Here is a 21,494-nt window from a genome sequence, read left to right as displayed (position 1 = left end):
AGGTTCAGCTGGTCTGGAGTTGTGCTGTTGCAGAACAAGATGTTCCCACCTGCTCGTTCTTGCTGGCACTGATGTACGCGTGGCTGGAGAGTCAGCTAGATCAGCTTGCTTCTTTGTGTTCAGACGGATTTTCCTGTAGGGTTGTTTTTCACCAAAGGCAGAGATGTGATCCAGCTGACCTCACAGCTACCTGAGCACTAGTTGCTGCCACCAAGAGTGGTGAGACTGGGTGGGTGAGGAAGAAGCATGTGGATTCTCAGAAATTTGCTTAAGCCATTTGTGACACTTGATTGCGATTGATTCTTTCTTTGTGACTTTACTTTTAGCAAGGGAATATGTTTACCTTGTGTTTCTTTCAAATGTTAGTCTGAATGACAAGAATGTGTCTGTGATTTCCAAGAGCAGTATGTGAAGAGCTAGGGAGGAGAGCATGTGATGAGCACTGCTTCTTGCATGAAGAGTAAGCTGTCTCATGCATGTTCTTCATGCCTTGTAAATCTATGGCCATCCTACTTGTGTAATAAAAACATGCTGTAGCTTAGGGTGGTGCCCTTTGTTTTTGTTCTGCTAGATTTGTACAATCAACTAAAAAATAGGGGTGTCTGTTCTTCTGCTGTTCTGTGTGAGTGGACAGCAGTGGAGGACACAAGAGAGTCTACATGCTGCATTGAAACGACATTTCATAGGCCTGGTTTTTAATCTGGATGTATAAAGTCAAGGCTTTCAGTTAAAGATTCATGGGAAGGGCACTTATTTATTAAGTAGCTTGCTTTCTTTTTTTATTTTTCCCCCCTAAACTGTTGTCTCTGACAGGCAGGTCAAAAAATGGAAGTGGAATTGATGGAAGAGCCTGGCAAACAGTTCTGCTCTCAGTATTGTATATAAGAGAATGATGGATTTTGCAGTTCAGACTCTGGTCTTCAGATAATCAATTCCCTCTCACGGTCTTTACTTTTGGCAAGTTGTTTATTGAAGTTTCTTAGTCTATGAAGTGGGGCAGTTTCCTGATCAACTTGATCATAAGCAGTTTGAAAAGAGGACAGCCATATAGTAATTGTCAAAATTACTTCTCACCACTTCTGCAAAGCAAAAGTAAAGTACGCTTACAGCTAGTAATCTCATGGGGTGTGAAAAGTAGGGCCAGATCATAAAGATTCGTGTCTGTGACAACTGTAGTACCTTGCAATGCCTGTCTGCCTTGATCCTTGATTGATAGCACTTGCAAGCTGTACCTTTGAACTGCTTTAAAAAAAAAAAAAAAAAGAGAGAGAAGATTGATTTCTTTGTCACATCATCCAGTCTGTTTCCTTGTTAAAACAAGGTTGTCCTGCAGGGAACGTGATAGCTGAGTCTGCTGTGTTTCTCACAGATGAAGTGTGGTCCTTGGGCTTCTGGCAGATGGCCAAAGCATTTGTGGCTTGGTAAATCCTGGATGTTAAGTTATTTTATTTGGCACACTAATGGCTGGCATGCATACGTTTTACTAGCAGGAAGAACTGAATTATGCGCAGAGCTTAAAATCAAGGGACAAATATTCACAGTTAGCTGTTTGGAGATTAGTGGGGGTTTACTGCATCCAAGAAAAGTTTGGGGGAATGGTTTTTAGTTTTTATATAATGAGTAGCTAGAAAATAAGTTCTTATTCCTGCTTGAGATAAGAAAAAAATTAATACATAGATCAGCTATCAGGACTTTGTCAAGATTCTAGGGGTCCAGGCTGCTTTGGAGTTATTTGCAAATGCACTTATTTCAAGAGTAGTGAAGGGGTCAATTTTCTTGGAAGAAGTAGTCTAGTTTCTTTTTTTTCTTTGGAGTTATGTCATTTTATGCTGTGGTTTTGGCTACACTTGTTTAAAAGCAGACAAATATTTTGTACTTTAAAATTTTTAGAGTCTTTAGGACTCTTAAAACTGTATTCAAATTATCTGTGTTCTTAGCTTGGTGCCTATCTTGTTTCTTAACATTTCTCCCTTTTTGGTTTTAGAAGTGTCTAACAACTGTTTGGCTTCTCCTGGCTTCTGCTTGCTGGGTTTACAGGGAAGATTTCTTGACAATCAGAGTGGTGCAGCTTGCATGTGTGAGCTGCTGGCTTCCTGTCCTGCTCCAGGTGATGCAAGAGTCCTAGCCTATGCAGACAGTATTTATGTATTTTATTTCAGGGAGGTGGTGGTGGTTTTTAAACTACTGACATTGTGCCAACTTCTTTACCAAGCAAGGGAAGAAGTTACTGCTTAAAACTTTACAGCTGAAACTGCAAAGCCAGTCCCTTAGCTGTGTGAAATTTCTTGCCCTAAGAGTAATTGGTGTTTTGGTTACGGTGCAACTGGAGGAGAAAAGTAAGAAAATGACAAAGAAGTTCAAGGGCTGACTATGGATTAAAGTGGGGCATGAGCAGATGAAAGCAGTGAAAGAAATATGTCTTGTTGCTGCTTCTGAGAATCTCTTAAATTGGAAACTTCTTATAGGTAAATGATGTTGAGGTTGAAGATCCAGAACAGAAATGTGTCTGATGCTTCAGCATTATGGGTTTCCAAGTTCCTTACCTGTTCAGCTCTAGCAGTCTAGAGTTAGCTAGAGGAATTTTGCATTATAATAAGTCTTTATTAACCTTGTACTGAACATGATGTCAAATGGAGAATGTGAGGGGTTTTTTAATTTCAGTCCTCCTACCCATTGAGAAAATATTCGATCTGTGCATCTCTTACAGCTGAAGCATGATTTTCCTGAGTCTGTGAATATTCAGAGGTGTAGATGTGCTTTTCCAATTAGCATTTCTGGTGCTGTCACCGAAACTGGGAATAAACCTCTTAACACCTATGTAGCATTAAGAAGCAGACACTCTCTTTATTAGAGCACTGGATGCATGGAGGAACATTCCACCCAATGTACATGCCCTAAAACAAAAGTCCATCCTTTATATACCTCAAAGACGTGAATATTCATACATTTTCTGAGAAGTCTCCACCTCTCCACCTATATACTGCGTTTACATAATGCTGGTGTTGCAAAACTACACTACACATGTGTGGGGTTCTTGGGTGGTTGTCAGTGGTTGTTTGGGGAGTTAGCCCCCCACTCCTTTTTCCCTTTTATGGTTAGGAGTCTCCCAAAGATGATTTCTTCTTGGATGTTTCCCAACTGTGTTGTCTGGCCAAGGTTTTCCATATTGGTCTTGGTTGAGCCAGGATGTTTCTGTTCTCAAGGTTAGGATGTCTTCTTTGTACAGATTAATTACTTATTTGGCTTATTAAATTCATAGCTAACTGTTGTTTAGTAAGAGTTTCTTGACATTTCCCTGCTTTGAGACTTCCAAAGTGAGATTTGTTTGGGAGTCTCACTTAGATTGAATAGTTGTAATTTTAAACACCTACATAAGTCCATCATCTTTACTTTGCATATGTACAATTCAGACACATTCCTTCTTGGAACTTATTTATAATTCCCTCCCAAATAGATTTTATTCTTTGTTGTTGCTTGATTAGCAAGAGAAGCGCACATAAATATTACTGTACTAACAATAAGTGGGACCTTTTTAACACATAGAGACAAGTCTGGGAGCCAGGAAGTCAGCCAATTCCATACCTCTTGAAATCCCAAAGAGGAATCTTTTTGTATTTCATGTAAGACTGTGGTACATTTCCAAATCTCACTAAGATCTGTAGCAATTTGTTTTGATTTATCTACGTATACACAACAACTTGTGTTTACCACAGTACAATCACCACCTTGAGATGCTAACAGCATGTTGAGGCCAATTTGATTTTGAATTGCAATTTCACTGATCTGGGAAGCTTCCTCCTGTAAGGCCATGATTTCATATGTAGTCTTGTTTTCAATGAACTCCAATTCTGCTTAAATATTTACTATAGCTTTTTCTAATTCAGTAACTCCTAACCAATTAGGAACCATCTTACAAATGAGTGCTAAACAATGGGTCGTTTTATTAATGATTTACTTCTCATATGAATTTTCATATAGGGTCTTAATCACAAATTTTTTCTAATCTTTTTACAACTGTAATATTTGGAACCAGTGCTCCTAGGGTGCATGTTCCAGCCTAGTTAGGGGGTAAGTTTTTTTTTTAGCACTATGACCACGTAACCAATACCACCTACTTCCTCTGGGTGTAGACCAATATCCAGTTGGTATAAACTTCCATTGAAACTGCATAAACTAACTACAGTATGGATAATGTCACACTGATGCATTCCCAGATGATAGGGTCTTGTTTGTTGTTATACATTTCACATCTGGAAATCTTGGGATCTCTAATTCCCAATTCTGGGGTCTACATCTTCAAATTCTAAAAGGTTGGATCTAATCCGTAAGTTATTGCTGGACATGTTAAATGGAATAGGTACTCCCAAAATGGAAATTCTTTTATTGGATTGTTCAGGAAAGTGATCACAGACCCAACAATTGGTTCTATTGGCTGCCCTTACTGTCTTTTGGATCATAGTGGAGTGAACAGTCTGATCCCAGGGATTTTGATGGGTTACTGCCAGTATCCAACTCGTGAAAGTACATATGCATATTAAAAATTAAAGAGTTCATGCCTACGAAGAAACCTAAAAGGTAGTATCAAATCAAACTCAATTAAAAAACTGAAACATGGATGCACTGGATACACCAGCACACATTCAAGTTCAAATATTGTTTAAATGAGTTCTAAGTCCACTACATACACTTTTTCATCGGACCCTTAGTTTCAAAGGCTTATTTTTCAGTAGTTACATTTCCCAGCTGCCAGGTGCAGGCTCCTTCTTGACTCGGGTGTAATGGATCCAAGACTTGAGTCTATCTAGCTTAACAGTAGTATATGCTTCCAGGAGAATTTGGAATGGTCCCTTCCACTTTTGTTGGAAAGGCTTTGAATTTCACGACTTTATGTAAACCCAGCCTCTGGGCTAGTGTTGGTGAACTGAAATATCTAGGATGAGAGGCTCTACTAGTGCCATGTGTTTTTGGAGAGTTGCAAGAGTTTTTCATATGGAAACCAAATAAGATTTTAAGTCCATTTCCCCTTTTGCATGATCTTCTCCTGGGACTGATGGTATTTGATACAGCTTTCCATACACCAGCTCATAGGGGCTAATCTTATTGCTAGACCCTGGCTGTATTCTAACCCTTGGAAGTGCTAAAGGAAGTGCCTCTTGACATTTCAAGGGAGTTTCCTAGAGTATTTTACTTAGTTGTCACTTCAGAGTTTGATTTATCCTTTCTACCTTTCCACTTGATTGCGGTCTCCGTGGTGTGTGTAGATCCCACTGAATTCCTAGGACCTGACTCAACTCTTGAATTACTTCTGCTGCAGAACAGGGTGGGTATTTGACCATCTTGTTTTTCTTATCTGTTCAATGATGACTTAAATCTCCTGATTTTTTTCCCCCAGTTATTTGTAGTAGATGTCCAGACTGGTCAAATTACCAAGATTCCTATTCTGAAAGATCGTGAACCCGGCATGGTGAACCAGCAGGGATGTGGTATTCATGCCATTGAGCTCAACCCCTCAAGGACCCTTCTGGCCACAGGTGGAGACAACCCCAACAGTCTTGCAATTTATCGTCTGCCAACGCTTGATCCTGTCTGTGTGGGAGATGTAAGTGGGAGTATTTGAGGAGTGTTTATTCTGTCACTTACAAGAATTACTACTTTGAAGTGCTTAGTGTCAGAGCAGGATTAAGATTTGGGAGTATCGTAGTTGAGACCGAATTTCTGAAAGCTTGAAAACATTCCTGATTAAATTGTCTTTTTTGACAAGATGTCTTAAATATGAGTGAGTACACAAACTTGTGAGATGATTCTCAGGGTTCCGAGTCAGCTGTCTTCTTCCTCATACTCATTCAAGTCTACTTGAAATTACTTTTAAGCACTGAAAACGTAACAAAATCCCAAATGTTAAAGTCTAATTGTGATGAGCTCTGAAACTAGTTTTAGTGAAAAAGCTATTTTGAAAAATTGAAAAGATGATACAAGCTGCTCAAATTTTCCCCTCCTCTAGTGCAGCTTATGTGTGTATTATTCCAGAAGTGGAACCTGGCTTTGAGGATTAATTTTCTAACCCAGTGGTTTACAGCAGTTTAATAGACTCTGGTACTGCTTATATTTCTCAAACATCACGAGTCCTTTTTAAAATAGCCAGTCTTAAAAAGAAAGAAGGCTGAAATGACTTCCGTGATATCCGTAGTTCTCTTTCATTTCTCCTTTTTATTCAGGACTTCACACAGACATTAACTACAACAGCAGAGGTCAGGTCAGGGTTTCTGCAGTAGCAGATAACCAGCTGCAGAAAGGCTTGACTCTAAAGATTTGTATGATTTGCTATCCATTTGCGTCCTATTGTGACTTTGCAGCTTTTCAAACAGAACTAGAGCCTTATGGGGTTTTTACCCTCACAGGTTTCTCACCTGCTAAAGAAAAGATTGTTGAAGTAATAGTCTTGAAATATTAATCTGTAGGTGACATAGTGTAAACATAAGATTTTGGTTATTTTTTATATTAGGGATGTGCATTTGATGAAATAAAACCATGTAGCTATTTTACCCAAGTAAATAATGCTGCTTTCAGGATGGAAAAATCTAAGTCCTTAGAATTGAGATCAATTTGTCCTTGGTCAGAGACCTGTTTTTCCATAACCTAATTGGTCTCTATTAATTACACACTTCAAAATAAAAGAAAAATTAAAATTACTGTTAAGTTCTTAAACTGCTCCAGCTTGATACTGGAATCTTATCTATATGTTTTTAATGTAGGTCTGTCCTTCTGAGTTTATACTAAAAATTAAAGTGAAGAATACTTGCTTGCTTTAAGACTGCTCTAGAGTGTAATGGCACAGAAAAATCTTGTCTTTTTTTTTTATTTTAGGATGGACATAAGGACTGGATATTTTCAATTGCGTGGATCAGTGATACTATGGCTGTTTCTGGTAAATTTTTTTTCTCCCCTTCTCTTTTGAATTCTATACTGATGTGCAGCACTTGATAGGTATTAGGGAAGCACCTTTGTCAGGGCATTTGAAACCATTCTGAACTACCTTGGCTATTTAAACCCTTCTTGGTTTTAGTCAAGAGTTTCACTTTGATTTATTTGTAGGGCTCTGGTCTGGATTTGATTTTTCTTTTATCAGAGGTAATATTCCTGTCTTTCCAGTAGGTGTTTCCATGAGAGGATCTCTAAACACAAAGAGTTGCAGGGAAGGATTCTACACAAGAAGAATTATTCCAAGAGGGATATTGGTTATCAGTGAATAACTTTAGAATAACGAGCAATGTTGGTTTTCTGAAATCCTATGAAAGACTAATTAATGAAAACTCAGTTTGTTTGGTCAAGCTATCAGTACAGTTGTGTGTGTATATGTTGTGGTTTGAGCTCAGAGGGCAACTAAGTACCATGCAGCTGCTTATTCTGCCCTTCCTCCCCAGTGCTGGGACAGAGAAAATAAGCTGAGATAAGGACAGGGAGGGATGACTCACCCATTACAGTCATGGGCAAAAGACAGACTCATTAGGGGAAGGAAAAAATGAACATAAATTTAATACAGACATTAAGAACAAATACATTTAACAGACAGATTAGGACAGTGAGAAGCATTACACATTGTCCTGGGTTTGAGTGAGTGATGGGGTTTTTTGGTAGCAGGGGAGGGGGGCTATAGGGGTGGCCCCCTGTGAGAAGCTTCTTGAAGCTCCCCCAGCTCCAAGTCAGCTCCACTTCTGCATGAAAACTGAGCCAGTCAGCTGTGCATCTGTGGGAACGTATTTCAGAAGGGATGTGGTGAAGGGGGAGTTGGACTTGTGAGGAGGAGTTGCAGCAGCTGTGTGAGCAGCAAGGTCAGTGGAGGAACGCAGGAAGGAAGGAGGGGGGAGGTGTGCCGGAGCAGAGACCCCCCTGCATCCCGTGGGGAGACGGCAGGGCGGCCCCCCCTGCCACCCATGGAGATCTGTGGTGGAGCAGGCACTGATGGATGGCCTGTGTTTGTCACCTGGGTGATCAAGGTGCTGTGCCTGAAGGAGGCTGGGGTCTTGTGGGAAAAGGGAGACCCTCTGTTGTAGTTCAACGCTGGGAGGACTCCAGCGTGCGGGAGTGTCCCACGCCGGAGCAGCTCGGGAAGGGCTGCAGCCGTGGGAGGGACTCCAGTTGGAGAAAGTTAGTGACCCACGACAGAGCAGTGTGGGGAAAGCTGCAGCCCATGGGAGGAACTCATGTCGGATGAAGTTTGTGGAGGACTGTCTCCTGTGAGAGGGGGACCACAACGTAGCAGGGGGAAGAAGTTCTAGAAGCTCCACCCACTGAAGATGCCAGAAGTGGCAGCGCTGACTGCACCCCCCATTCCCTGCCCCTGCGCCACTGGGGGAGGAGGTAGAGATATCAGGAGCAGAGCTGAGCCCGGGAAGAAGGGAGGGGTGGGGGGAAGGTGTTCTCAAGATGTGGCAATGCTTCTCACTGTCCTACTCTGTTATGTGTTGTTACTGTCTGTAATAATGTATGTTCTTTTTTTCTTCCCCTAACGAGTCTGCCTTTTGCTCGTGATCATAAAGGGGGATTTTTTCCCCATCCCAGTCCTATCTCGAACCCCAAGCCTGGCTCTCTGTCCCTTCTTATTGCTGGAAGAGAAAGGAGAGAGAGAGTGACTGTGTGGTGTTGGGCTACCAACCAGGCCTAAACCACGACACAGATCTTGAAAACACCTCCCTTCCACCCCTCCCTTCTTGCTAGGCTCAGCTCTGCTCCTGATATCTCTACCTTCTCCCCCAGCGGTGCAGAGGGCAGGGGATGGGGGGTGCAGTCAGTGCTGCCATGTCTTCTGTCTTGGGGGAGTGTGGTACTTCTGAAACTTCTTCCCCCTGTTTCAGCATGGTCCACCTCTCACAGGAGGCAGTCCTCCACAAACTTTCTCCACCTTGAGCCCCTCTCACGGGATACAGCTCTTCCCGAGCTGCTGAGGTGTGGGACAGCCCCTCATTGCAATCCTACCAGTGCCTATAACAGTGAGGGCTGCTTCTTCCCACTGGATCCTGGTCTCCTTCAGGTTCAGTCCCCTTAAATAGCATGGGGACCCCTGCAGACCGTTTGTCAGCATGTGCTCCACTGTAGCGGCAGCAGGGGGGCTGTCCTGCTGTCTCACCATGGCCTGCAGGGGAAACTGCTCTGGCACACCCCTTCCACCCCTCTTTCCTTTTGTGTTCTTCCACTGACCTTGGGGTTCACATAGGTGTTGCAAGTCTTCCTCACAAATCCCACTATTCCTTACAGGTTTCTCTTCTTAAATACATTATCAGAGAGGTGCAGCTAATAGGCTCGGCCTTGGTGCAGAGGTGGGTCCAACTTGGAGCTGGCAGAGCTTCATTCAAGAAGCGTCTCACAGGGGGCACTGCTGTAGCCCCCTCACCTGCTACCCAAAAACCCCACCACTCACTCAAACCCAAGACAATATGTATATGTATACACTCATATACTATAGCAGTTAATACAAAAGGCTGTAATAGAAAAGGTCAGTTATTGTTTTTTTAGCAACTAGTGGATAATCAGTGTAACTTCAAAAATATTACTTAAGTAAAGGCAGCAATATTAATATCCTGCTGCATTAATTTAGTAGTTTACTGTCTTTCTGTGCTGACAGGGTGAAATGTTCTGTACAAGGAGGTGTCAAACTGCAGGTGAAAGAATCTTAAGTCTCATAAAAATCAAATTTGTGAATTGTTAGTTCAGTAAGATTTTTGATTTTTTTTTATTTTTTATTTTTTCAAAACCCAAATAGTCCTGGAATTTTATTTTGAATTTAATGTAAAGGTTGATACTTGCAAGCCTCCAACCTAAAAAACCCACTGTCAGCTAATAAGATTAAAGAGAACAGCAGAGATGATTAGATACCCAAGGGAGAGATGAGGACTGAATGGAATAGAGGCACAGCATGTGAGATTAAACTGCGTTGCTCTCAGTGTTTTCTGTATGCTCAGGGGTGGACGTGTGAGTAGAAGACAGCCGTGTTAGTTGTTTTATGATGTGTATAACAGGATGTAGGTTCTAGTCTCCAGACCTGAGACACCAGAGAAAACTTATTGAAAACAATCAACAAGTCTAATTACTAAACTGAGTTCTTCAGAACTTCACTGATGATCCAAATCAGGAGAAAACAAAGACAACTGAATTCTGATGCTTTAATCTTATGGATTTCAATTACATTTATATCTGAAAATGTGGAGCAGAAATATTTGAACTCCAAATATTGAGGATATAGCAAATACATTTATCTGAATTAAGAAAATAAGTGCAAATTTTTTTGTGATTTCTTTGGGGCAGGTTAAAATGTCACAGGAATAAAAAAGAGCATTTGGTCCCAGGGATGATATAGTTTGAAGTTAGAGGTTTGGCAGTATACTTTCTTATTGCCGTCAAAACTGTTGAGAGAGCACAGAGAGGACAAGGGGCTTGATTATTCTTCTTGTTTGTGTTAACAAGGACAAGACAGGGCTCTGCTTTTGAAACCTGCGGCAGTGTGTCACAGTAGTCCATAAGCATAGAATTAAGCTCTTGACTAAGCAGCCTTAACTGAGGGAGGATGCATCAGTCCACTCAGTTGTTCTGATTGGACAGAAAGATTTCCATGGCAAAAGCTTCAGATTGGGTGAATAATTCCCAGGATAGCATGAACCTGAGATGAGAAATTATATTCTCTTGGTTTTAGGGCTAACCAGTTGAACAATATACATTGACTTTTTAACCTGTTAGGGCTATTAAAAGGGACAGCTTCCTCCTGAAGTAGTCAAGATGTTTAGAAATTTTACTGCTGAGTATTCAGCCTCGAAACAAACAAGATTAGGTGCCATTAAAAACCATCAGCATGTGAATTGAGTGGCAGGATGTTGTGTCATGTGCTGCCTGCTGCTATGCAAGTGCCATTAGGAAGCTCCTTTTGTGTTTGGCTGTAGTAGGTGTTAGTGGCAAACGACTGAATCCATCTGCGAGGGGACAAAGCCCTCTCTGCTGTGCTGGACTGCCAGGATTGAGAGACGGGACACAGCTTGATGCAAGCAGAATGTCAATCATATTATGATTCTTCACATACTTTTATACTAGTTCCTAGATGACGTGTTACAAACTATTTGGTTTCTTCAGACCATGCCAAAGACTGATTGGCTTACACTCCACACTATGCATTCACAGACTGGCTAATGCCAAAGGCATCTTTCTAAGCACCCACTTTATCTACAACAATCTATCTTGAACAGAGACAATAGTTCCTCATTTACTGGGTGGTTGTTTTTTACAGCCTCACCCACCCATGATTCTTATGTAAACATCGAGCCAGCACTCTGTTTCTTCTAAACAAAGTTCTTCCCAGGGCTTGTGGTTGACAAGTTCCAGCATGTCTATCAGTTGTGCAGTGCTGGGGGTTTTGCTGAGAGCAGCCAAACCCTGCCCCACACTGGACCACCGGTATTGGCGGTCTTTTCAGTTTATTCCCTATGATGTAACAAAGCCTGTAAATTTAATAGTCTGATGTAGATATTTAGTCTTTTCTGGTATATTCATTATGCATTTCCTGTGAGAGAAAGAGGGATGTATTTTTCACATTGTGTAGGGAAGAAATTGAAGTATGTGGCAAATCTGTCAGAGCTGACTTAAATGGAAGTGAGTTGCTCTAACACTAGAAGGGATGGGTACAGAGCTTTGAATTAAGCCCGTGTTGATCTATGAACAAACACATTCAGCTTTCTTTATCTGGTATTGGTATTCTCATCGATTCACATTTTGGATTAATGTATTCAAATTTAATAGACAAATAAAATGAGCTCTTGCTTGTTCAACCTCAGTTACCATATTACATTCTTTAAACAAGAAGTTGCACAGGTTTTAGGAAAATAATTTTATAAATAGACTTTATCCAAGTTGGTACAAATCATGGTTTCAAATAGCTGTTTTTGTTCAGTTCAGAAATCTGTGTGTACATATCCGTAAGTATACTGGTACAAATCAAATTAACCCAAATTGACATAAAGCCAAATTGTTAGCGGTTGCAATCGCGAAAGACCTTATCTACACAAAGCAGATAAGCCGGCACTTCTTTATCCCAGCGCTGGGGAACACGGGGGATAGCTCCACCAAAGGCGTGTTCACCAACAGGTACAGAGCGCAACATATTGCTGCTCTTTTTCAGTAGAGTCATGGTTCCATAAGATGAACAAACCTCGTAAAGTTTCGTTTGCCCTCAGTCATGTTAATGATTGGCTCTCAGTTACCTCACCTTACCTGTGTTCCTGTTCTACAGAAATCATGGGTCATCTTTACAGATTGATTTAAATGGAATGGGGGGAGGGCAATGATTAGCATATTCATGTTATATCCTGGGAATCATTATCATATGCAAATGTCCCTAACGCATGCGTGGTTATACTGGACGGGGATCCTCTGGTGGTTGTCGATAGTCTTCATCACTGTGTCGGCTGATTGAACTCCATCCTTGCACATGCTCATTTTATCTTTGGCTAATGCTCACCTCTCCTTTGGCCAATCTTCCCAACCAAACCAGTTTTCCTCTGGTACCTATTGTTTCAAGTCAAGATCCATAACCAGTACCTATTGTGTTAATTCAGAGTCCATAACGATTCCTATAGTGTTCAAGGCACACAGCATACTAGTTGCTTAATCCTAAGGGCCTTAGTGTACTTTATATTCTCATAGCTACTGTAGCTTCATGTTAAATCAAAATCATACTTTTAAACTAAAATCAAAATAATATTCTAGGATTCAAACTGTTTTATTAAGGTAACTGCAACAAAATGAGTTTTCTTGGAGGTTTTCATATTGGCTGAACAGACTGTCACTCAGCTTTGGTAAACTAGGCTGAACACATAGGCTATTGAGTCACCTCTTAATTTACTCTGTGTGTGAATCTCTAATGGTTATTGTACAGTATTGTATTTTTTGATGCACCCTAATCGGTTTGAAAACAGTTGAGGTGATCTAGCTGCTTGGAAACCGTGTAGGCAAACTGGTTGACAATGAGTTATGTATTATGAACTTTACATCTCAGTAAAATCACATTCTTGTTAATAATAATATATAGGCACCAACAGTGTGTTCAGTTAGATTAAATTAATAGTATTCTTTCTTTCTTTCAGACTCTATTGTTTGTTTCTTTTTTTAAAGGGGGAGTTACTTATATGTGAAATGGACTGTTGTTTTTGGACTATTTATTCAGGTTCCCGGGATGGTTCGATGGGTCTCTGGGAAGTCACAGAGGACGTGTTGTCCAAAAGCGATGCCAGGCATAATCTCTCTCAAGTTCCTGTCTATGCCCACATAACACACAGGGCTCTGAAGGATATCCCCAAGGAGAACACCAATCCTGACAACTGCAAAGTTCGAGCATTGGCTTTCAACAATAAGAACAAGGTCAGTAAGATGAGCAAGACAGTTGAGAAGACCTAAAACTGTCCACATGTATTTGAAAAAGAAAAATGTTTACAAGAAGCAGATAAAGCACCAAACATCTCTTGTTCCTTGAATCCTGCTTTTGAGTGCTTTTGCTTCTTTCCTTCCTTTTTCACGAAGACTACTTAACATTCAGGCAGTTCCTGTTTTGATGACTGGATTGTTACTGGATTGCTCAGTGAGGTGACTCAGGGCAGGCACCAGTGCTTGCTTTGGTGTTATTTTGTTGGCATCTGACGAACAGTAAATATTAACTTCCACCATGCTGATCTCTTGTTATTAATACTGGGACTAGCAATTTATCCTCCACTACTTTCCTTTCTGCCCTCAAAGAACAGAGGAGGTTTGAAGCAAAGGTGGGTATGCTGTCAGAAGCATGGTGCTCCCTGAGGGCTTTATTTTTCACTATAGCTTTTAATTACTCCTCTGTGATGGAGACTTCATATAGCTTTTTCAGTAGAGTAGAACCCGGAAAGAAATGTTTGCTTTGGGGTCAGAATCGATGTGGGAGCTGCTGAAAAGTATTGTCAGCACTAGCTTGTACTGTCTAATAATTCATTATTTGTTTGTCTAACAAGATCTATACTTTTGAAAGTTATTTTTGGTTATTTACCCTTTCATTAATTCTTATTCTACCTGGCACCTTTGTGCTGTATCGCATTCTATCAAGATCAGTATAAAATGACAATTTATCCTGATAAGCATGCACAGGATTATGGATGAGTTCAATCCAGAGTATGCAGCCTGTCTAGTTGAGTTTCTAAAGACATCGATAATACAGAAACTAACTCTTGTTACTTTTTTTTCTTTTAATAGGAACTGGGAGCTGTGTCCCTAGATGGGTACTTTCATCTTTGGAAAGCAGAGCACACACTATCAAAGGTAGTTTTCTGTTTGTTGGTGTTAAATTTCAAAAATTGCCCAGCAGTTAAGGCTATTCCTTATTCTTCATCTCCTTTAAATGCTTGAAGAAAGAGCAGTAGTGTTTGCAAAACACTTACAAGCTTCATGTAAAATGAAATGTCCTAAAAATTAGAACTTGTGTAGGGAAACTTTCCACTCCCCTTATTTTGGAGTGTGGGAAGTGCTCTTAACTTTAGACAATTCTGGGTTAGCTGAAGTGAACTGTTGCATGGAGTGCAATGGATACTTTATTGGCAGAGTTCATAAAAGAAATTGCACTTATTTAGGTGTCATTGCAGATCAAACCCAGACATATCTATGCTAGTGTATGAGGTAAGCTTTTTCCAGCTGAGAGCTGATGTCTGTGTACACCTGCTAAAGAAATAACAGCAGCTTAGAAAGATATAGAATGATTTACCAAAATGTGCATAGTTCTTCGCATAATACTTGGCTTCAGCCTTTATCATCTCAGTTTGGTTCAGATAAGGCATCCCATCTCCTTCTGTTTTTTTTTCTCTGAGCCAGACTGTTCCTTTTCTCTTAAAGTTCTATTTTTGTGGGGAACACATTTTTTGGCTTCATTTTGTTTTGTTTTGTTTTGTTTTGTTTTTTTTCCACCAGAACTTCCTTGAACATACCTTACTGAATTGTTCTCTTAAGATCCTGCTCTTTTCTTATAAAGGGTTGATTTTTATTTCTTCTGTTTCCAGTTACTTTCCACAAAGTTGCCATACTGCAGGGAGAACGTGTGTCTGGCTTATGGTCAGGAGTGGTCAGTGTATGCAGTAGGATCACAGGCACATGTCTCCTTTCTGGATCCCAGGCAGCCTTCTCACAGTGTTAAATCCGTCTGTTCCAAAGAACGAGGCAGTGGTAAGAAACTTGCCAAAGGGGGCTTCAAACGGTTTGCTTGCAGAAGTATCTATTAAGACTGCAGTAAGATAAGCCTTTAATATATTGGAAGGGGTTTCCATGTGATAGACTAAATTGTTAATAGTATATGTAGGTTTTGCTTTTATGACAGTATTCATTTAACAACCAACAAACCAAATGTGAAAGCAGCTCTGAGATCTAATGATAGACTACATATATGCTTTTATGATCAACTAATTTGTACACCATCCAAATATTACTGAACTTTTAAAAGTGTGCATTTTACTTCTGCTTATTTTTTACTGTGTCTTATTCTGCTTTTACTTATCTCAAAGCAAATCCAGTCTTTGTATCGCTATTTGTTGTTTACTCTTGCATTTTTATCTGGGAATTGGAAAACAGCATGTTGTCTTCTCTTTGCTATTGTATTGTGAGTCTTTGCTGCAAGTGAATGCTTGCTTGGTAATTTTAAATCCGTGAGTGAGACTCTTAATTTTCAATGTGTATTTATGTGCTTTAAATATATAACATCTCACTTTTCAAAAAAAAAAAAAAAAAGTTTGCAGATTTGAATGCTGTTTTCCTTTTCTGATGTGGATCCAGCTGAACCTTACACCAGGGTCAAGTGTGAGGGCTTGCAGGGTGCATGGTCCCATAAGCTTCTTCCCATACCATTTATTTTCAATCATGAGAAGGCACTGTGCTGTGATGGCCATTTTAAACCATATTAATCCCATACTAATAAATTGCAGTCCTTATTTCATTTGGCTATAGGCATCCATCTCTTCATCAGGCAAGTTATCAAAAGAGAATTAACGTAGGCAAGGTTTAGGAAAGTTTTATTTATGTGGTTACTGGAGTTTAAACTGTGCGGTCTAGATAAACGTCAGGATCTGCTTCTTTCAGCTACAGGAGAAGCTTCTGTAATATGAGGAAAGGTGCTTCACCAGCTTGTGTTGTTACCTGAACATCTTACCACTAACAGCCCTTACCCTGACCCACTGTCAGCGAGGGCTCTATGGAGGTCTTGACACTGTTACCCTTCAGTATCGTAGGGAAGAAATACCAAGACACTGGAGTGTAGTGCCCTGTGGTGGCTGCTGGCTGGAAGCTTTTGTGTGAAGTATGCGATCATCCCTGCTTGGGGGATCACATCTCTGGGGCATCTTTAATCTCTAGCTCATGCCTGGAGAAGGCCTTTGTTCAATGCTGTTTTCTGTTCTGCAGATACTTTTTTTTTCTTTTTTTTTTTTTTTTTTTGCATGGAGGTGGAGGCAGTTAAGTAATATTATTTTGCAAGATACCAAGAGTTTCAACTTTCTGTTGATCTAACTGTGACTTGGAGTGGTGCAGCACCTCCAGAAAGTAGGCTCTTTATTGATTTGTGGACTAAATTCAGGGTTGACTTTTAAGTGCTTTGAAGTGTTAACTGAATGCACTTTCAGCTTCCAAATGCACCTGCTGAATTTAAGTCCGTATTAACTTCAGATCGCTAGTGTTGTATACATAAACAGGTTAGAGAAAGGTTGTTGTCACTTAGTATGATTGGAACAGGTTTTTACTCAATGTAACCCTATCGCTTCTACATGAGAAGGTAGTTAATACTTTTCAGTGCATCTTGTAAGTATTGCTTTTCTTAGCAGCTATATAGGGAAGTGCAGGCCTTGAACTCTAATTCTTGATCTGTGAAAGCAACTGCTTTCTGCTCAGCTGGCATGCAGTGCAATGTCTCATGCCCTTGACTTTATATCCTGAAGGCAGCAATGTTAATGTAGCGGACAGAGCTTGAGCGACACGGACTCTGTGTCTGCTCCTTATGTAGGACACCCTACTGAGACTTCATTTCTTTCTGGGATTTGTAAAGCTCTCTTGTGTCTCAGGAGTGAGTCTGAAATTGATGATCCAAATATTCCAGGTCCACAGGTGGTAGAGTGCTGGCTATGTTGGAGAGCTTACTGTGATCAATTCTAGGCACAGGTTGTGCTTTTAGTTTGATGGGAATGATTAATCTGAGGTACTTCATCCCATTCGGAGCCAATTTGAAGTGCAGTTCTTGAAAGCCAGTTCTAAACATCCTCTTAGTAGTGGGTACATCACAGATTCCTTCACTTAATTTTTTTGATTAGAGAAAGATCCACAGTTGTTCTGCATTTTACAGCTTTTTATTAATAAATTGCATTGAAAAGTATATGCCACCTGCTTTCATACTCTCGTCACCTGTTTCTGTTAAGTATTCTGCTGGGTTGCTTGTCAAGAGCACTTTCGGAGCAAAAATAAGAGTATGTCCCCTCTTGTGGCTTTCTCCTATTATCCCAGTGACTGCTCTTGTTGATTGCAGAGAGCTTAAAGCTTTCTGTATGTATTTGCCAGAGCCAAGCCCTTGTAATGGGTGAGAGGGGAGAGATATCTCCAACTTCTCAGACGCATTTGTAGTTCTTTAAAGTAAAGTGGAGATTCTTGTGTAACTCTGGTAAATCTACTTCAACAGGTGTGAGACTTGCACAGTGGTTTCCCACCTATTAAGCCTGCAGCCAAGACTTCACCTCACAGCTGGAGCATGACAATGTGGCTTTGCCTGTTCTAAGTGTGTGTCACAGATGCTTGTGGCCGTGAATGTAACATCAGGATGTGGAGGCAGAAGGATGAGGATGTGTTTCTAGTTAGGACTTTGTACAAAGAGGAAGGGGAAACTCCCTGGCTGCATCCATACCTCTCGGATGCTTGCTGTCAAGTGTACTGCTGGGTGTACTCCAGTATGCTACAAGTTTTGTGACATTCAGTCCCACTTGGTACGGTGACAGCAGTTGGCACGTGGATGTAGCTGGCGTAACTTACTCTTCCCCTTCTGTTGAATGCTTGTTTATGCTGTAATTCAGTGGTAGTTTAAAGGGACTTTAAAAGCCCTAGAGTTTATAACCTGGAATTCTGTTATGCAGGAAGGAAAAGCATAGATATGGTGGGGTTTAATCTGTGTCGAAGAGTTGTCTGGGGTAGATAGAGTGCTTACATAGAACAGACCTTTTGCACAATAAATAGAGATGAGATGACAGGACATTTTGCAAGTTACAAGTTTCTACATACAGAATCTCCCCAAGACTATTTCCAAGGGATCCCTGTTTAGCCAAGGCTTCCGATTTAGATTTTATGAAAACAAAATGTACTCTTTTACTCAATCTAATGGTATAACTGAATTGTGCTAGAATGTTTTGTTTGGACTGGAAACCTGCTCTAGCTTCCCATGTGCTGGTGGAACATGGTGTTGCTTAGGTTGCAGGATTCCTAGTCTGTTTTCCTTGCTGGGTGAAGTGCTACATGTGCCAGCTTCAAAGAGTAAGGTGTTCTTGTGTAAGAACATTTGAGTGGAGATAGCTTAAAAATTATTTAAGAGCCTGATCTATTTTAGCAGCAAAGTGACTAATGATTATTATAGTTATGCTTGCTTACAGCTAGCCTGTTGATTAGCAAAATGCATTTGGTGGCAGCTGGGATAGTACTTTTTCTCACACGGTCACTTATCACACTTGGCAGGCAGGTAGATAGGGTGTGAGCTTGTGGAGGAAACCAATGTGACATTCTTTCCCATCTGCTGCCACATACTTGCTCATCGTCTGTTCGCTTAGAACAACCTTGCTCACGGTGTGTTCGCTTGTGGCAAACAAACCAAAGCTGCTCTTGATCCTAAATGGCTTATGATCTTTGCTTATCTGGCAGAGCTGCGGTCTGCTGAGAATGAAGCTTCTTTCTATGCACCATCAGTGTAGCTGATGGCCTCAGAGGAGACGGGAAGCAGTATATGTAATTGAAGCTGCTGTTTCAGTGGCATTAATGGGATTTTTCTGCATTGCTCCATAGCAGTCGGGAAACTTATGTGTTGTGGAGAATACTAGCAGGTAGTTCCTCTTGAAGAAAACATTAGACATCAAGCAGCAGCACTGCAGAGCCAAAGCATCCATCTTCCTTACTGTGTTGTATGTCCCTCCTCTGCCTGACAGGTATTCGATCAGTGAGCTTCTATGAGCACATCATCACAGTGGGAACAGGGCAAGGTTCCTTATTGTTTTACGATATCAGAGCCCAGAGGTTCCTGGATGAAAAGCCCCCACGTGCCTGCCATGGACAGAAGCAGAAACTGGGAGGAGGTGAAATTTTGAAGTTGACTACTGGGAAAGGCTGGCTGGTGAGTAGCTTGAGGCTGTAGGAGACCCTTTACACAGGAGTGCCATAGGGCTCAAACCAGTTCTTATTATAGTAATGAGAGCTATTGTATAAAATGCATCTGGGTAAAACAGGTATTGTGTAACTAATAACTGTAAGCATAAAAAGCAAGAGGTGCTGCAGAATTGCTTTCTGTGAAAGCTTGAAAGGGTGTTGAGGGTTGGTTGCTTCAGAGTAAGGCATACTAACTACTGTTCTTAGTCACTAATTCATAAATAAACTAGATTTTATATCTCTATATTTTTGAATGTCATCTAACTTCTAGTTTTCAGAACCTCAAACACAAAAGATGTTGCCTTCCTTTAAAACTATGCTACTCTAACATGGTACTCAAAGTAAGAGAGATTCAATTTAATTGTGTGCAATTTCAGAAACTGGCTTCCTGCAGTAATGCCATAGCGGGCACTTGAGTTCAATTTCCTGTATGTTATCATAAATCAGTTAATGGCTTTGTCTAACTTCTCTCCATTATCTTTTGTATGACTGTGATGTAACTTTTAAAACTAATGAAACTTGATATCTTCCCTACCTTTCACCTCCCCACTCCAGTGTTTGGCTCAAATGTCCTCAGAAAGTTTCAGGACAACTCTGGTATCTTGAGGTTGATCTGTCTGAAGCTTCAGGGAATATTAACAGAAAAGATCGCTTTTTTGGCTCTGGAAGCTACCTTCTGCTTTTGTGAAACAAGATTTTGGGTTTGTTTGGCAACAATAACAATCTAAACTTTCCTTTAACAGAATCATGATGAAACCTGGAGGAATTATTTTTCTGACATAAATTTCTTCCCAAATGCTGTTTACACCCACTGCTACGACTCTTCTGGGACGAAACTGTTTGTGGCAGGAGGCCCCCTTCCATCAGGACTTCATGGGAATTATGCTGGTCTCTGGAGCTAATGATAACTCTTTATAAATGCTGATCTTTACACAGATTTCCATTTTATTTTCCGTTTTTTAACAACAAAATTGTGTGATGTCACTGATTTCTGATTTAAATACAAGTTATTTTTTGGCTGAGTTTTCTGTTGGTCTCCAACAGTTTTGTACATCTTTTTGAACCAGCTTTTTGCTTTAACCTCCTTGATCCTTTATATGAAGGGGATTTGAAGTCCCTTTTTATTGTATTTCTCCAAATGACCCTTCCCCCACATTTAGGCTATCTTGGCCGCATGCCCCCTCCCCTACTTTGCTGTGAGGTAGGATTCCTTTCTTACAGAGTGGTTGCTCCTGGGCTTTCTGTGAAAATCTAGGGGTTGCGTGTGTGCAGGTACTTTGTGTCAGTTACATTACCTGAAGTGAGGACTACTTGTAATTAAAAATATTAAAATATTTATAAGAGATAAGCTACTACTTTATCTGCAGAGCCTGGCCCTGGCCTGGGTTGATCTTATTTTTTAAAAGTACAAGTCTAATGACACTGTTTATATGTAGAGGAATATGGTAATTTTAAGCTGCACTCATTGAAGCCCAGGGATGGATTCCCCAGCTGTATTACCCATCAAGCCCGAACTGCAGAAATGCAGGAGTTCTCAAAAGTGCATTTGTATTTGAAATGTAGTTTTCAGCAATGCCAGGAGCAAAAATTGATCTTCTAGTCCTTTTCTGCCTGTCCCTGGTATCAGCTTGCACAACTGGAGTTAGCATAGGCTGTTCTGCAGCATGGCTATTGCAGAATGACATTATACTGAGGGCCTGCAGAGGTGCTGAGAGGAAATGGGGAGAATGGACATGAATGTTCTTATCATTCAAAATGAGCTAAATCTAACCATTTTCCAGATGAGCCAAGGTTCCCAAGTATGCTGCTGTGGTAGCTCATGGGTGCTTCATAAACTGCCTAAAACCCAGGACCCCTTTTGTCCCAGCTTGTGGAAACTTCCCATTTTAGCTGTTCTGGTTGGCCATCTCCTCTAATAAGCCAATGGAATAAATAAACTCTTTTTTTCTCCAAGGTTAAAGAGTGCTTCTTGGACCTAAGTAACGCAACCTAAAGGCTTTCCATTTGGCAAGACACCTTGCTATTAGCTCACGTTGCGCTAGTATGTGCTGTCATCCTGCTTGCTATAGGAGAGT

General features: G+C 40.7%; 1 protein-coding gene across 2 annotated transcripts in view; it reads left to right on the top strand.

The window, feature by feature from the left end:
- DCAF12 (DDB1 and CUL4 associated factor 12) overlaps window positions 1-21,372 on the top strand; it is a 28,143-nt gene extending 6,771 nt beyond the window's left edge. The window contains exons 2-9 of one of the 2 annotated variants that reach the window (XM_032988117.2): window positions 1,985-2,107; window positions 5,393-5,599; window positions 6,865-6,925; window positions 13,202-13,395; window positions 14,251-14,316; window positions 15,048-15,210; window positions 19,203-19,387; window positions 20,163-21,372. In XM_032988117.2, the coding sequence (XP_032844008.1) occupies window positions 1,985-2,107; window positions 5,393-5,599; window positions 6,865-6,925; window positions 13,202-13,395; window positions 14,251-14,316; window positions 15,048-15,210; window positions 19,203-19,387; window positions 20,163-20,321 (1,158 nt within the window). In that variant the 3' untranslated portion in view covers window positions 20,322-21,372. The remainder of the gene's footprint in view (window positions 1-1,984; window positions 2,108-5,392; window positions 5,600-6,864; window positions 6,926-13,201; window positions 13,396-14,250; window positions 14,317-15,047; window positions 15,211-19,202; window positions 19,388-20,162) is intronic. The other variant, XM_042804469.1, reaches the window with a different exon arrangement.
- The last annotated feature ends 122 nt before the right edge of the window (window positions 21,373-21,494 follow it).

The sequence above is a fragment of the Tyto alba genome, unplaced genomic scaffold, assembly GCF_018691265.1.
Source record: "Tyto alba isolate M040663 unplaced genomic scaffold, T.alba_DEE_v4.0 Super-Scaffold_42, whole genome shotgun sequence".
Taxonomy (NCBI): domain Eukaryota; kingdom Metazoa; phylum Chordata; class Aves; order Strigiformes; family Tytonidae; genus Tyto; species Tyto alba.
This window is presented reverse-complemented; position numbering and strand designations above follow the sequence as displayed.